The sequence below is a fragment of the Fundulus heteroclitus genome, chromosome 21 (genome assembly GCF_011125445.2).
Source record: "Fundulus heteroclitus isolate FHET01 chromosome 21, MU-UCD_Fhet_4.1, whole genome shotgun sequence".
Classification (NCBI taxonomy): domain Eukaryota; kingdom Metazoa; phylum Chordata; class Actinopteri; order Cyprinodontiformes; family Fundulidae; genus Fundulus; species Fundulus heteroclitus.
The window spans coordinates 16941806-16956142 of NC_046381.1; the positions used below are offsets into that span (position 1 = coordinate 16941806).

The 14337-nt window shown below is 39.6% G+C and overlaps 2 protein-coding genes and 4 non-coding genes across 6 annotated transcripts; all 6 read right to left on the minus strand.

The window, feature by feature from the left end:
• Positions 1-719: 719 nt before the first annotated feature.
• On the minus strand, positions 720-8131 carry si:ch211-171b20.3. Its single transcript, XM_012857373.3, has 7 exons — positions 7726-8131; positions 7602-7647; positions 3594-3688; positions 3200-3338; positions 2508-2615; positions 2337-2392; positions 720-1409 (listed from the first exon to the last, which is right to left on the minus strand). The coding sequence occupies exons 1-7, from the start codon at positions 7901-7903 to the stop codon at positions 1270-1272; spliced, it is 762 nt and encodes a 253-aa protein (XP_012712827.2). The 5' UTR covers positions 7904-8131; the 3' UTR covers positions 720-1269.
• An 861-nt stretch (positions 8132-8992) lies between these two features.
• Positions 8993-12974, minus strand: rpl7 (ribosomal protein L7). Its single transcript, XM_036125158.1, has 7 exons — positions 12874-12974; positions 12306-12405; positions 12045-12211; positions 10837-10974; positions 9955-10064; positions 9228-9439; positions 8993-9026 (listed from the first exon to the last, which is right to left on the minus strand). Exons 1-6 carry the CDS (start codon positions 12885-12887, stop codon positions 9231-9233), a joined length of 738 nt encoding a protein of 245 aa, XP_035981051.1. The 5' UTR covers positions 12888-12974; the 3' UTR covers positions 8993-9026; positions 9228-9230.
• LOC118557003 lies at positions 9096-9188 on the minus strand. Its single transcript, XR_004927537.1, has one exon. It is a non-coding gene; the product is annotated as a small nucleolar SNORD12/SNORD106 (small nucleolar RNA).
• LOC118557002 lies at positions 9746-9839 on the minus strand. Its single transcript, XR_004927536.1, has one exon. It is a non-coding gene; the product is annotated as a small nucleolar SNORD12/SNORD106 (small nucleolar RNA).
• LOC118557001 lies at positions 10705-10796 on the minus strand. The gene has a single exon (XR_004927535.1). It is a non-coding gene; the product is annotated as a small nucleolar SNORD12/SNORD106 (small nucleolar RNA).
• On the minus strand, positions 11046-11135 carry LOC118557004. The gene has a single exon (XR_004927538.1). It is a non-coding gene; the product is annotated as a small nucleolar SNORD12/SNORD106 (small nucleolar RNA).
• Positions 12975-14337: the final 1363 nt, after the last annotated feature.

Genomic DNA, 14337 nt, shown 5'->3' on the forward strand with positions numbered 1-14337 from the left:
GATGTGGCAAATTAAACATAAAGAGACTGTTATTACTATAATTTTGAGTAAAGAAAACCTTTTTTTCACTTTTCTTAAAAAATTCTGATTTCTATTTGTTATGTTATGAAATGAGGAACAAAAGTTGGAGGAAAAACATTTTCCAGACTCAAGTTTCAGGTTTCCTTACCTGTCCAAACTTGGAATACAGCTATGAACAAATCCAGCTCCATACTTTACCAGTGCAGGAGTCTGATTCTAGCTTTATTGGTTTATTTTTTTCCCTTTGACTGGAATATAAAGGTAGCTGACCATTGTACTCAGTTGCACCATGTTCTATTTTTTTTACTAACCTGAACAGTGGTTGGTATTTACCATATAAAAAGTTTAACCTCACATTTAGGTAGAGCAAAAAACAAACAAAAAATGCCTTAAGTAAAAAAAAATTATTATGTTCCTATGTACAAAAATAGAACCGCTGTGACTGCCATCTTTGCCAAATACTGTGAGCAGCATTATTCAGAGACACAAGCAGCAGCTCTTTCAGCAGTAAAACAATGCACCATGTGGGGAAAACACCACATTCTGGCATCTGCAGGAACGTTATTTCTGTGGTTTTGAAGTTAAGCTTCTCAGATTATGTTTCAGTGTAGAATTTAGCACCTTCTGACTGTTGTGATGGTCAGCTGCTCCCTGTACTGGCACAGGCTGGAGATTAGAAAAAAAAAAAACAGAAGCTCTTTGGAATAACAAAAATAAATTTATTTCATTTCAGGAAGACATTCAACAAGGCACAAGAGTTTCAGCTAGACTATGCCAATATATTTCACTTAGTAAACAAAACAAATATTTCAGTAACACTGGGGTATTTTGAGACTCAAGTTAGACAGCATCCACAGCATACAGAGAGAAACGTGGCAGCGATGCTTCATGGCCGTTACAAACCATTAAAGAAATGAATAAAACATGTTTCCATGCAGGTGGTGTGGAGGGGAAAACTACTGACAAATAAGGGTCTACAAGTTATCTGCTTAAAAGTCATCATCAGGAACCGTTGTCTTTGAGAGGACTGAGTTAAAACTACATGTCATCACTGAAGGACAGTCAGGAGCCCCAAAAGGTAAGAAGCAGCCACGTTAAGCAGCCAAACAGTATCACCGAAGACAAGCACGCCATCAGAACAAGCCAGTGAAATGAATATGGCGCCCTAAGAGTTTGATTTTGTTCAGCTGTTGGCACAGACTCAACCGTTTTAATCCTGGGCCGCCGCGACTCGGAAGGAGGTGATTGTCAGGACGGAGATTTTCTAGATTTCCTGATTTTCTTGAGCTTCTCCTGTCTCACCGTCTCCCCCTCCAAGGAGGAGAGCTCGGAAATCCGGTGGACGAAAGAGCGGGGGGCTCCGACCACTGGGTCTGGATAGGACTGGCCTGCGTGAAGGTCAGCCAAGAGAAGGGAGAAGGATGAGAGACGCAGGAATGGAAAAAGAAAGAGGTGACTTTACGATAGGTCCACTACACTGAAATGAAAACTTACCCATATATGCTACAGCGGTTAGCATGCTGACTAAATTAAAGCTCCAACAACACATTTTACAAACAGAAAACCAATCGATTTGGTAAATTAGATCAAGAACTGCTTTCCAAATGTTCCTCCTTCGTGTTGCCAACGAACAGGAACAGCGACAAATTGTTCTTTGTGTCTGACCCAAATTACAGACAGACCGTAGAACAAATTGTATCTTCTTGACCTCATTACCCACAACCACAGGTGCAGCATTAGCTTGAGGTTACATTTTAGAGTCAACATGGTGTTTTTAGAAAACTCACAGTGGAGCAAACTTAAAAAATATTAGTGCCGTGACAGACGGTGTCCTCAAAATAAAATTTTTACAGCTATATGACTGATCTTATTTAGTTTTTTATTATTACAGTATATTCTTTTGTCCCAAATGGTCATTTACAACTTCAATGAATTACAGACAGGGAGGATCTCCATAGAGAACTTTTAAACCCCCAGGTAGGGTGCCTGATTGATAGGTCTCCGCTCTCACACAACATTTCTCCTGACTTCCTCCTCCTGCTCACTTCACAAACGCTCATCTAAACGTTCACCTTATGAACTCACATCGGAGGCATAGCCGTCGAAATAACTTCTTCTTCTTCTTGAGGGAGCGAAATGTTACACCTAGATATCCAAGAGTGTTTCATCTGTAACATCATCATTCTTCTGCAACTTTTTAACTGTTCTTGGCTAACCTATTTGCTTTCTACCTTCTCCTTTTTTTTTTTTTTTTTTACATATTTGGACATAGAAAAATAACAATGAACTACTGTCAAACCATATGGAGGACTTACTTTTCTGATTGTCTTTAACAGTCACTGGGTTGTAGGTTGGATAATGCACCTTGGGCCTGCGGAACAGAAGGACAGCAGAGGTGGTTCCCGGGCTGGGAAATACCTGACACAATATTTCATCGCTGAGGTCGGGATTAGCTTAGAAAGCCAAGAAATAAATAAAAAAAATACCTGCTGAGCTTGCAGCTTTCCACTGAGAAAGTGTTCTTGCCATTTAGGACAAAAGTGGAGGGAAAGAGCACGGTGGGACTGGCGTTCACCTTGTAGCTTCTAGGAGAACTGGGAGGCAAGACATAAAATATTATGAACCCTCTGTTAAGCAAAGCACTGCCTGTTTTGGCACTTCACTTTAACTTTCCTTTTAGTACCGCTCTGTAACTAGATTCATTCATACATAGATTTAAACGTAAAGGGTGTTAATTTCTGATACATGTATTTATAATTAAAATACTAAATATTTATGATCTCTCTGACTAAAGCAGTTAGGAGCTCTTTTGAAAATGAAGGCAGACTTCTACCTAATAAACCTACTAAATTACACCCTCTATAGCAACATTGCTACCTTCTAAATTATTCCCATAAAGATAATTACAGGTGAGTTTAATTGTGATGTTGTGCAAAGTAGCAAAAAAGAAAATTAAATGCATTATGAAACCTAAAAAAATTCACACAAAAACCATTCTATCCAGATATGTTACGTGTCTTTAAATAATAATAAAAAAAGAACTAGCTGGGCTTTTAGCTTCCGCTAGTCATATTTTCACTTGACGTATCCTCTATGACTACTGTAATCTTTCCTGTTCACATTTGGAAATATATAGCGGCGAAAACAGCCAGTGGACTCCTGTCAATGTACGGGTTACCCCAGGGTGAAAGGTCTCCCTGAAGGGAGGCTGGGAAGCTCCGTGGAGAGGCTGAAGGAGTGCAGTCTAACAGGTCGATGCTCATCTCTGTCTCTGGGCAGTGGAGGAATCACAGGTCTGTTCCCCTCCAACTTTGCACCTAATCAGGAAGTCAAAGGATGGCGGTCCAGGTCATTGTAATTGGAGGAAGAAAAAAAAAACACAATAAAGTAACAGGTTTTTTTTTATCTGTAACTTGATATCGAGCAGCTACTGAAATGGACCAGCACCTTATTCGTATGATAACAACTCCCCCTACTGGAGGAAAGTTGATATTCCAGCTTCAAATTCAACAGCAGGAAGAAACGTAAAACCTCCTGAAAAGCAGAATAAACTCCTTTCATTCACTACTTACATGTTTTCTCAAACAGAAAGTGCCTCCCAAAGATGTCGTTCCCTTGGTCAACGTTCTTGGACACCGCTCTGTCCTTTTTAGGTAAGTTTGGTGTCCTGTGTAGATTGAAGAAAACGTCAATTAACATCCGTTTAGGACATCAAGCATCACGACACACATTTAAGTCTTAAAGCATTTGGGAAAACTCTTATTTAAAAATTGTCCCATGAAAACCCATCAGATTATTATAACAAACATGGACCGTAGCTTTTTTTGATGGACGTTTAAATTCTTGAGGTAAAAAAAAAAAAATTAATCAACATTTTAAATGCAGTTCTCAGTTAAATATTGTCCAAACTAAACAGAATGATATGCATATTTCTTTTCTTAATCTATCTAAACTAATGTTTATAAGATTGAAACCGTTGACCGACACTCAACAATACAATACTGGAAATGCATTTCCCCGTCTGATTTTTTTAAGCTTATCCACATTATAAAAACAACTAAAAAGTTAAAATATATTAAAGTGTCATGGGGTGAAATATAGTTAAAACCAGACATTTACATCAACTGTTCTTATTCCCCCATCACTATCTGACAGAAAATCAGACTAAACCTCCTGACAGAGCTGCTGTAGCTGAATCAGGTTAATAGGCGGACTCCTCACACACATTTTCTGAGGGACTGGGATCAGGGCTTTATAAAGTCCACCGGGAAATATGTTTGTCCCAAACCTTTAACTTCCTGGATTATGTCTTGGGTTTCTGCTCCAATATTTGGACATAATTTTCTTTCCTAATGATGCCAACTAATTTGTGAAGTGCACCAGTCCCTCCACAAGCAAACCACACCCACAGCGTGACGTTGCCTCCCCCTTACTTCCTTTCAGCCCATTTTGGAACAGGACCTTTGCTGTTCATAGGGACGCTCTGAGTACCAGTAACTCCACAAGGTATCTTGCTTTTTCGTACTCAGTCTGATAAACACATTTCGCACCAAATCCCAGGCTTGTGGAGATTCTACTCACGAGACAGAACTGCGGCTCCAAGAAATTGTTTATGTGCTCATGTGGCGTAGAGTGTAATCACTCAGTTTTCACAAGCACGGGACACCAAAGAATTGTCAAAAGAGATATAGATGATTGGGATACAAGACCACTGACAAGGGACTTGGGACGGCGCCAGCTCTGTCTGTGATTATTTAGAAATCGGACAAACATAAAAGGAGCATCAACCGCCCTCAATCCAGAGCTCTATGCAAGGTCTTACCTTATGCGGTGAGGATGACCTTTAGAAATGGGAGGGATCAACCTACAACTTTTAATGCAGATCCTTTAGCTATCAGGCTCCTCTCCTGTGGAACCAACTCTCAGTTTTGGTCCGTGAGGCAGACACCCTATCTATTTTTAAGACTAATGTTAAAACTTTCCTTTTTGACAAAGCTTATAGTTAGAGTGGCTCATGTTACCCTGAGCTATCTCTATAGTTGTGCTGTGATAGGCCTAGGCTGCTGGAGGACATCAGGGTCTAATTTTCTCACTCTACTGATTTCTACTGTTCTCCAGTTTTGCATTGTATTACATTGAAATGACTGTCGTCATTTCAGCTTTTAACTTTTTGCTCTCTCTCTTTTTCTTCATAGTAGGTACACCTGGTCTGGCGTTCTGTTAACTGTGACATCATCCAGAGAAGACGGCTCACCCGCTACTACCATCTAATGTAGAACAGATTACTAGATCAATGTGTGCTTCTGTGCTTGTTTGTCTGTCTTGTTGTGTCTCTGCTCTGTCTTCTGTAACCCCAGTCGGTCGAGGCAGATGACCTTTCACACTGAACCCGGTTCTGCCGGAGGTTTTTCTTCCCACTGTCGCTTCATGCTTGCTCAGTATGAGGGATTGCAGCAAAGCCATGGACAATGCAGACGACTCTCCCTGTGGCTCTACGGTTCCCCAGGAGTGAATGCTGCTTGTCGGGACTTTGATGCAATCAACTGGTTCCCTTATATAGGACATTTTTGACCAATCTGTATAATCTGACCCAATCTGTATAATATGATTGAACTTGATTTTGTAAAGTGCCTTGAGATGACACGTTTCATGATTTGGCGCTATATAAATAAAATTGAATTGAATTGAATTAATGATCTGAAAGCAGTTTGGACCACAGCTAACGAGGAAACCAGCTGCTGTGTATATTGGGGGTTGCTCTGTTTGACGCAGATTTAGTTTGACAGAGGAAGGTTTTATTTCAGGCCCATATCAGAGGAACTCCAGAAGACATACAACATCATATCTAGCTTCATTACCTTTAAGCATGTAGCTCTGAGTATATAGGCACAGCTTTTCCACCTGGACACAATTTTCCGTTTTTGGCATCCCCCAGCCTGAGGCTACAGAACGTTTCTAAGTAACTTCAGGATCCTGTTTGTGGACTTCAGCTCGGCCTTCGACACGATCAATCCTGACATCCACCAGAGGCTCGCCCAGCTCACAGTGCCGCCGGCAGCAAGAGAGGCTGGGGAGCATCTTCTCTCGCCCAAGAACAAACAACGCCAGCGCCCCCCAGGGGTGTGTCCTCTACCTTCTCCTCTTCTTTCTGTATACCAATGACGCACATCTACCGACCCATCTGTGAGACTCCAGAGGTTTCCAGATGGTCATTAGACTGAGCCAGGGTGGTGATAAGGCTTCATACAGACAGGAGGTAGATTGGGCTGGTCCACTGGTGCACCCAGAACCACCTGCAGCTAAACCTGCTAAAGACTGTGGAGATGGTGGTGGACTTCAGGGGAACCCCCCTCACTATGGTCAACAACACTGTGGATCACTTCTGGTTCTCTCTCTCATTTTCCGTTACAGATTGTAGTTGATGTTCTGCTTGCTGTTACTTATCTGCCTAAAATGTTTTACACAAAGCGAGCGTTGGAATCTGAAGGGAAATTAAATGCTTGTACCCACAAACTTGCCAAATAAAGTTGATTCTGTGAGCCTCTGGTTTAGGAATGTGCCGATGCCAAACCTAAGGCCTCAAGCATTATCAGACACTACAACAGTGACGTGAAGACGCATACATTTTGTATTTCCTACCAGTCAACGAGCAAATGAGCTTGTGAGGAAGTGCTGTTTTCAGACGAGACCTGCTGAGGGTAGAGGACTGAACCCCTTCATCACATCGAGCAGGTCAGCGTATTCTTCCTTCTCCCAGAATACTGAAAACGAGCTCATCCAACATGACGATGACCCGAAACATAACACAGAGGGAATAAGATGAAATACTAAAGGAGATGTCCTGTGATGTATGGGATCCTGGCAAACATCTCTCCCTTTTTCAACCAACAAGGTTTCCAAATTGCTTTAGAGCAGGGGTCACTAACCTGGCGCCCGCGGGCACCAAGTAGCCCCCCCGAGGACCACATGTGGTGCCCCAGTTCTAAAAAAAAAAAAAAAAAAAAAAAAAAAAAGCACAATTTTATTCTATTACTCTACCTGTTTATTCACAGTTGCATTTAAATTGATTTAAAATTACAATATTTATAACCAAGCATGAAAAATGTGTTTATTTTACATAACGTTAAGGTAAACTCTGACTGTTCTGGTAGCCCTTCTCATGACACTACACCAATGAAGTAGCTCTGTTTCAAGAAGGTTGGTGACCCCTGCTTTAGAGAATAAATGTGCATTTTCTAAACGTATACCTACACTTTACTTTTGTGTAGCGTGTTTTTGAGTTATTAGGTGATAAGCCTCTCAGTAGTAAACTTAGGCCACCATAGAAATTTGGGAGTTTTATCGCCTTAATAAGCCAACACTGTAGTTCGTCGTTTCGATGTGCAGAAGCCTACACGTAGCAGGCTGTAGGCTACGTAATGCTGCACAGTGGGACCAAACCGTGACATCATGGTGGAAACAAACATGCTGGTCATTTTTGACAAATCAAACGCAGCAGAGATTTCTGAACAGTTTCCCATAAATAAAAATACAGAGATGCTTGTATGTTTATGGCGCTTGACGTAAACATGACATCTTACCCGTTAATTATGAAGCTGCTCACTAAGGCATTGTCGTTCCGGGTCCCTACGAGAGACAAGATGCTCACGAAAGCTCCTTGAACGGATATTTGGGGGTTATTTTTTATTGAGGCCGATGACTCACTGTTAAGAGGCCGCAATAAAGGGAATCTCCGTATCTGACACGGTCTGACCGCGGCGCGTCCTCCGCCGGCTCCCATCCCGAAGCCGCTGTACGCCGGGTATCCGGGAGTAGCGCGGCCGTAGCTCAGGCTGCCCTTTGATATGAAAGCTTTGGCGGTAGGCATCTGGTAGGTCATCATGTTGGACCTACCGCGGGACGGTAACCTTATGGTGAATAAACGCAGCGCTCCATGGTAGAAGGCTCGCGGACTCCTGCTGTCCCTGAGCAGAGATGCTAAGCTGCAGCTCGCGGTAGTAAAAGCTCGCTGCGTCACTATAGTAACAAGAACCAATGGCTCCGCAGAGGCTGTTTCACACACACCAGGTACATCATGGCGGTCTTAGCACGGTTCCAACTTTACAAAAAAAAAAATAAAATAAAATAAAAAAATAGCCAAAAATGTTATTTTTGATGGATAAGCGCGTTTGAGGCTAATTAACGTTTTTGGTTTGAACACTAAAATTTTATAAATTTAACTGTTTCACTGAACTCAATTTAATCGATTTAACATTTTTCTGTTGTAAATTAGCCGTTTAAAACGGATTTAATAATTAGGACCGTGAAAAGCCAAGTTTAACTTTATAACCCTGATTTGATTGATGTAAAAAAAATTATATATTACTAATTATAGTAATTGTAAGTTTTTTACTCTGTAGTTGACTTTAAATTATATCGTTTCACAAATACAACAAAACAATCTGAGATGACAAAAACAACTTTTACATAAAAAGTTGGTCATGTGACTCAACTTTTCAGTGAAATAGTTGAAATCACAAATCAGTCCATTTGTTAAATTCTGATTGTTTTAACCAGTTAAAGTCTTGTTTTTATTAAACTACTGTATTACAAACTGCAAATCAGTTTATTAAAATGCATTTTGACAACTCGGAGGCCATTATGGCCAACTGCAAATCTAAGCCAAGTCACTTGAATGATGTTACAATGGAAGTTTTAAGTGCTTTTGTTTTAAATTTACCACTAGCAGTCATAATCCAATTAGTCTAAATTTGGATTTATTTGGCCACATCAATCTAGAACCCCAATGCATAGCTGCAACTTTAAAAACAAAACATTTCTTATAAACTACAATAGCTTAAATTAAGGCAAATTTGTCCTTGCACAAATATCTCAAAAATGGTATGTGTATGAATGTCGATATACAGTTAACATAATGTCAACTGATGTATGGTGCAATCACACAGATGTGAACAAGACATGGTTTTTTTTACAGGTTTTTATTGTGTTTTGAGTTCTTAGAAAACCTGAAAAGAAGAAAAACGCAATTGTTAGAGGACAAACTCCAAGTAATACATCTAAGTAGCCATTACAAAGATGTGGTTTCAGACATGGTTGGCTTATAAACAACTGATTTTCACCATAGTCGATAAGACGGGGAAAAAAGATTATGCATCATTATCCACACTGGAAGTGTTTATGATCTGTCTGCCATTCCTACAACATACCATTTAGTTCATCCTTCGGATCAGCCTGTTGATCTGGTCCTCCCTGTTGCCAGCGTCGCCTCCCTCCACAAAGTGTGTGGTCTTCTTGTTCATACCGCCACGAGGTGATGACAGCTTGAATGGCCACAGGAAGTTGTTGGCGCGCTTAAAGTTCTTGCCAACTGTGTAGATCTCATGAATAAGGTCCTCAATACAGATGATGCCGTATTTGCCTGCAGAAAAAAAATGTTTACAGCTACTCATTTCACTGACAATACAACTAGTTTAAACAAACCGAATGTAATTTTCATGTAGAAAAGGAGCAACTAATTCTTTGACTGCCAGATTTTTGTTTTAAAAAACAAAACCAAGTTTTTCCAGAAGTTACTTCATGCCGTTGAAAGATCGAGGACTTCTGGCATAGACCAGTTTCTACATCAAGTCTGATTACGAGTAAACAACTCATGAATTTAGCCTAAATCATAGCAGGATCATACAGGTTCAAAATAACTGAAACAAAACCAACTTTCTAAGACTGGCATGTGGTTTCAGATACAACTGGCTAAATTTGCTGTTTTCTTTTCACCAAAGTCGATAAGACGGGGAAAAAATTTGTACATCATTAACCACATTGTGCCAGGACATAATCTGAAAAAAAGGTTGTACAAAAATTTGATACCCAAGACTTAATAGCACAGACTAGATGGCAAAGTGTGATTCTAAGTTGTGTGTATCAATAGACTCTTACCGAGGGCCTTTTCTATCAGAGCGTTGTCTGTGAGGGCAATGCGCGTCTTCTTCACCTTGCCGTGGCCACGTTTGTAGATGAGCTCACGCACAGACTTCAGGTTGGGGTAACTGGCAATCATCAGAAAAGTGAGTTAGAAAAAAGTCAAAGACACAATTCGCAACAGCACTGGAAACTTTATATGTTGATTTAATGAAATATTCTACTGCTGATGTTTAAATCAAGCTTAAACATTTCAAAAACAAACTAAGCTTTGTAGCTATACCGCCCCTTAACATGGATTTAAATTACAAGCGTCCTGTATGTTTCACATGATTTCCTGTTCCAACAGCTTTGCAGCAGCCTGCTAGGACCCATTCATTTGAGTCGAAGCTGTTGTAAAAGGAACCATTTTTAAAACATGCCATACAGCGGGCCCTGAGGAACTGTTCTGTGGACCACATGGCTTCCCATAGCCCAAAATATTTTACATTAACAGGGAGCCTTGAAAAATTAGTTTGTGCTGATTGCGCAGAAGCACAATTTTTAAACTAAGATCAAAACAATCCAAATCCTGAAAACTCAGACCATTGGTATAAACGACAAAATATTCATCTTATTATCGAGGAAAGAAATATCTTGAAAAAGTACAGTAACAAATCCATCAGTTGGAAGAAAAGAATGATAAAAACAAAAAGCTTATTAGACCCAAATGCCCAAACTAACCCCAACCAGTAGGCTGTGCTGTCATCATGAAACAAAATGTCTTGGAATGTGGTTTCAGACAAAACTGGCTTAGTTTAAGCGAGTATTCACCATGGTCGATAAGATGGGGAAAAAAGTTCAGCATCATTAACCACATTCCAAAAACTTTAATAATCTATAAACCTTAACAACTCTTACCCCCATGCAATGTAAGGCTCTGCGATCCTGAGCATGTTGATGGAAGCCTTGTTCAGCTTGACAAATACGCCGTTGAAGATCTGGCGCAGACGGAGCAGCTGCAGGACCTTGCGGACCTTCGGTGGGACGCCGTTGATACTGAAAAGCAAACAATGATAATAATGAGTCCTTGACCAATCCCAACTCTTTATGGTCATACAAAATTATTGCAAGTGGTTTCAGAAAAGAAATTGGCTTAATGCAACATCTCTCACCATTGTCGATAAGTCGGGGAAAGAATGTTCATCATTAACCACTTAGTTTCACATGGATCGCTACTTTAAACATGACATCCCTAAGACAGAAAACCTGATGCTCCTCAATACGTTTAAACCATCTTAACTTGTGTGTAGTGGTTGCTGAAGGCCCAGTAAATAGTTTCACCAAACCCCTTATAATTCTGCTAATAAAATAAATTCTAACCAAAGAATCACTGGGACACCACGCGTCAAGTTCTTAAAATATAGCACTATTATGGATATGACTTCTTTCAGTAATTTCCCTCTGGGATTATTAAAGTATATCTGATTCTGGTTTAAATTAAGCGAATTGCCCAATTAACAGCCAACACCACATTGCTCTGACACCCCTAGCTATAAAGGGAAACCCGTGACAACAGAACGCAGATATAAGTAAAGCAGCGAAGCTTAATATACGGAAGCAGGTGGAGACGAATAAACATGAGAATGATGCAGGGCTAGATAAACTGGACATGGCATGGACAGAATAAACGGATCAATGGATGTGAAGATGGAGATTTGACAGAATGGGTGAATAGAGAGTTGAATGATAGTTTGATGGTGTAACTGATCGATGGAGGGAACAATGGACAGATGTATATTTTTGTTTACATGAAAACAAAGAATGTCAGTATTGGGGATGGTAACCCAAATAACTGAAATCCTTAGTCTGATATTCCCTGGGATGGGGAATGTGGTCTTGAAATGCCAAAGACTTCCTAGATTTTCCATTTCAACACTTATCCAGGTGAAGGAAACAAGATTTTTTTTTTTTTTTTTAAATGGTAAGAAACCTATATGTACAGTCTTTGCACAGACTGAGCAAAAGCTGACCAAGAACCAAAACAAAACGCCAGGAGAACAAGTAATACAAAACTGCAGCGATCCATGTTAATACTACAACATCTATAGTGTCCAGGAGCCACTTACCCTCTGATCCTGATCACAAAGGCCAGCTTGGGCTCAGGCGGCACATAGTAGTTCCCCACTTTGCGAGCCATACGGGCCATGCGGATCTCACGCCTGTACATCTGCCTGTACTCCTTGTGGTACTTCTCAGCCCTCTTGTAAATCAGTTTCCTGGTCACCTTACGGACCTGAAAGAAACAGGGACATAAACAATTCATACGGCTACCATCAGCCTGTTAGAGAGCAGAAGCAACATGAAAATAGCAGCGCGATCCAAGTTACCTTTTTCTCAGCCAGTATCTTCTTGATACGCATGGCCTTCAAGGCGGCGTAGGCCTTTCGCCTTTTTAAAAGGCTCTCAGGGACCGACGGCACCTTTTTTCTGTCAGGACATATGAATTAAAATCAGCGACCATTAAAAACACCAAGTTATCAGTGTGTAATGTAGCAGCAGCTAAGTCGCTAAACTGAAGCAGCTAATTTACGCTGCCGTAGAGCTAGCTAGCTAGCATGGCTCCTTTACCGGCTTTTATTAAAATTCACACACTGACAAAACTCAAGGCGCCATGTGTTGTGCATTATATCGACAGCTTTTCCTCAGCTCTGTCGTGATAAAAATAAACATTTCTTAAGTAATCAGAGACCAAATAGCAGCCATGTTGCCCACAGTTCTGCCGACACTATCTGGTTAAGGTAGCGATAAATACACATTAAAAATCACGTTCTCTAGAAATACTTATATTGTTTAATTAAGTAAGACCTAAAAGGCACAAATATGCAATGAAATATGAAGCTGTAACTATGTAATGACTGGATGCGCTTAGATTTTAAAACAGAGGGACACACTCACTCTGCGTCCGCCATTGCGATCACCGAGAAAGAGAAATTTCCATCTGCGCATGTGCGCCTTAAAGGATTGGCGGGGTGTCCGCTTGGGTGCCTGACTAAAACTAAAGTTGACATTATGTTTCTTATTATTGTTCAATGTCTGGGCTACTTTTATGATTGTTTACATGATTCTATGCCAAGCTCTGACTCCCTAACAACTATTTTTTTAAACCAGTTATCTACTATTTGTTATATCACGGGCTCGTTATTTTATTGAGCCAAAAAGGAGATGGATAACCTTTCCCCTTTTACTTACGTACGCACGTATGTACATCCATCCATAGACATAATATAATATCTTTATATATGTCTATGCATCCATCCCTCCATCCGTTCGTTCACCTGTCCATACATACATACATACATACATACGTACATACATACATACATACATACATACATACATACATACATACATACATACATACATACGTACATACATACATACATACATACATACATACATACATACATACATACATAGAATGGATTCAGGATAGGATGTATACATGTATGCATGCATACATCCTATGTACGTCTTATCTATATCCTATACATATCATGTAATAGTACATAATATATCTATATATTATTATGCAGAATATATACATATATTATGCACATACATACATACATACATACATACATACATACATACATACATACATACATACATACATACATACATACATACATACATACATAGTCTACAACTCCTTATTAAGAGAGTTGCATTTGAAATATCATAATGTAAAAATGCATTTACCCCTTTAAATAACTCATGTGTGTTTTCTTTTTTCCCACTGAAGATAATAAAACATATTAGAACCTGTTTCACAATTTGAAGTCTGCTACAAGATCTCATAAAGTAACACAGAATATTCCAATATAAAACTAAAGAAACACTGACTGACATTCATCAATTCAAAAAGGATTACAAGGCTCATTCTTTGCTTTAGGCCCCATGAAAGCCATTATAATCAAATGGATAAAACACAGGAGGGTGTTTTATCCTTTGAGTGGCAAGTCTGCCAATATTAGTTGCATCAGCAACTCCTCCAGTAGGTTTCATTAGGAAACCCAAGGTCACCAATATACAACTCAATTAAAATTAAATCTGTGAAAATAATTACACTTTGGGGTTGATGTAAATCACAGAAAACAGCTTGGATATTGGTGGAATACGAGACTGATATGTAAAAAAAAAAAAAAAGGCCCAATACACCAATAGATTTCTCTTTGTATCAGCTATATCAAAACTGCCCATATATTTTCAATCGTTCTTTGAAAAAAATATATATTGGCCAGGTCTCCCTTGCAAAAGAGATTTTTAATCATTTAAAAAATGTATGTACAGAATTTGCCAGCATAAAATAAGTCTACCTGTAAGTTATGTAATTCACTAGCTGTTTATTACTACTTCAAT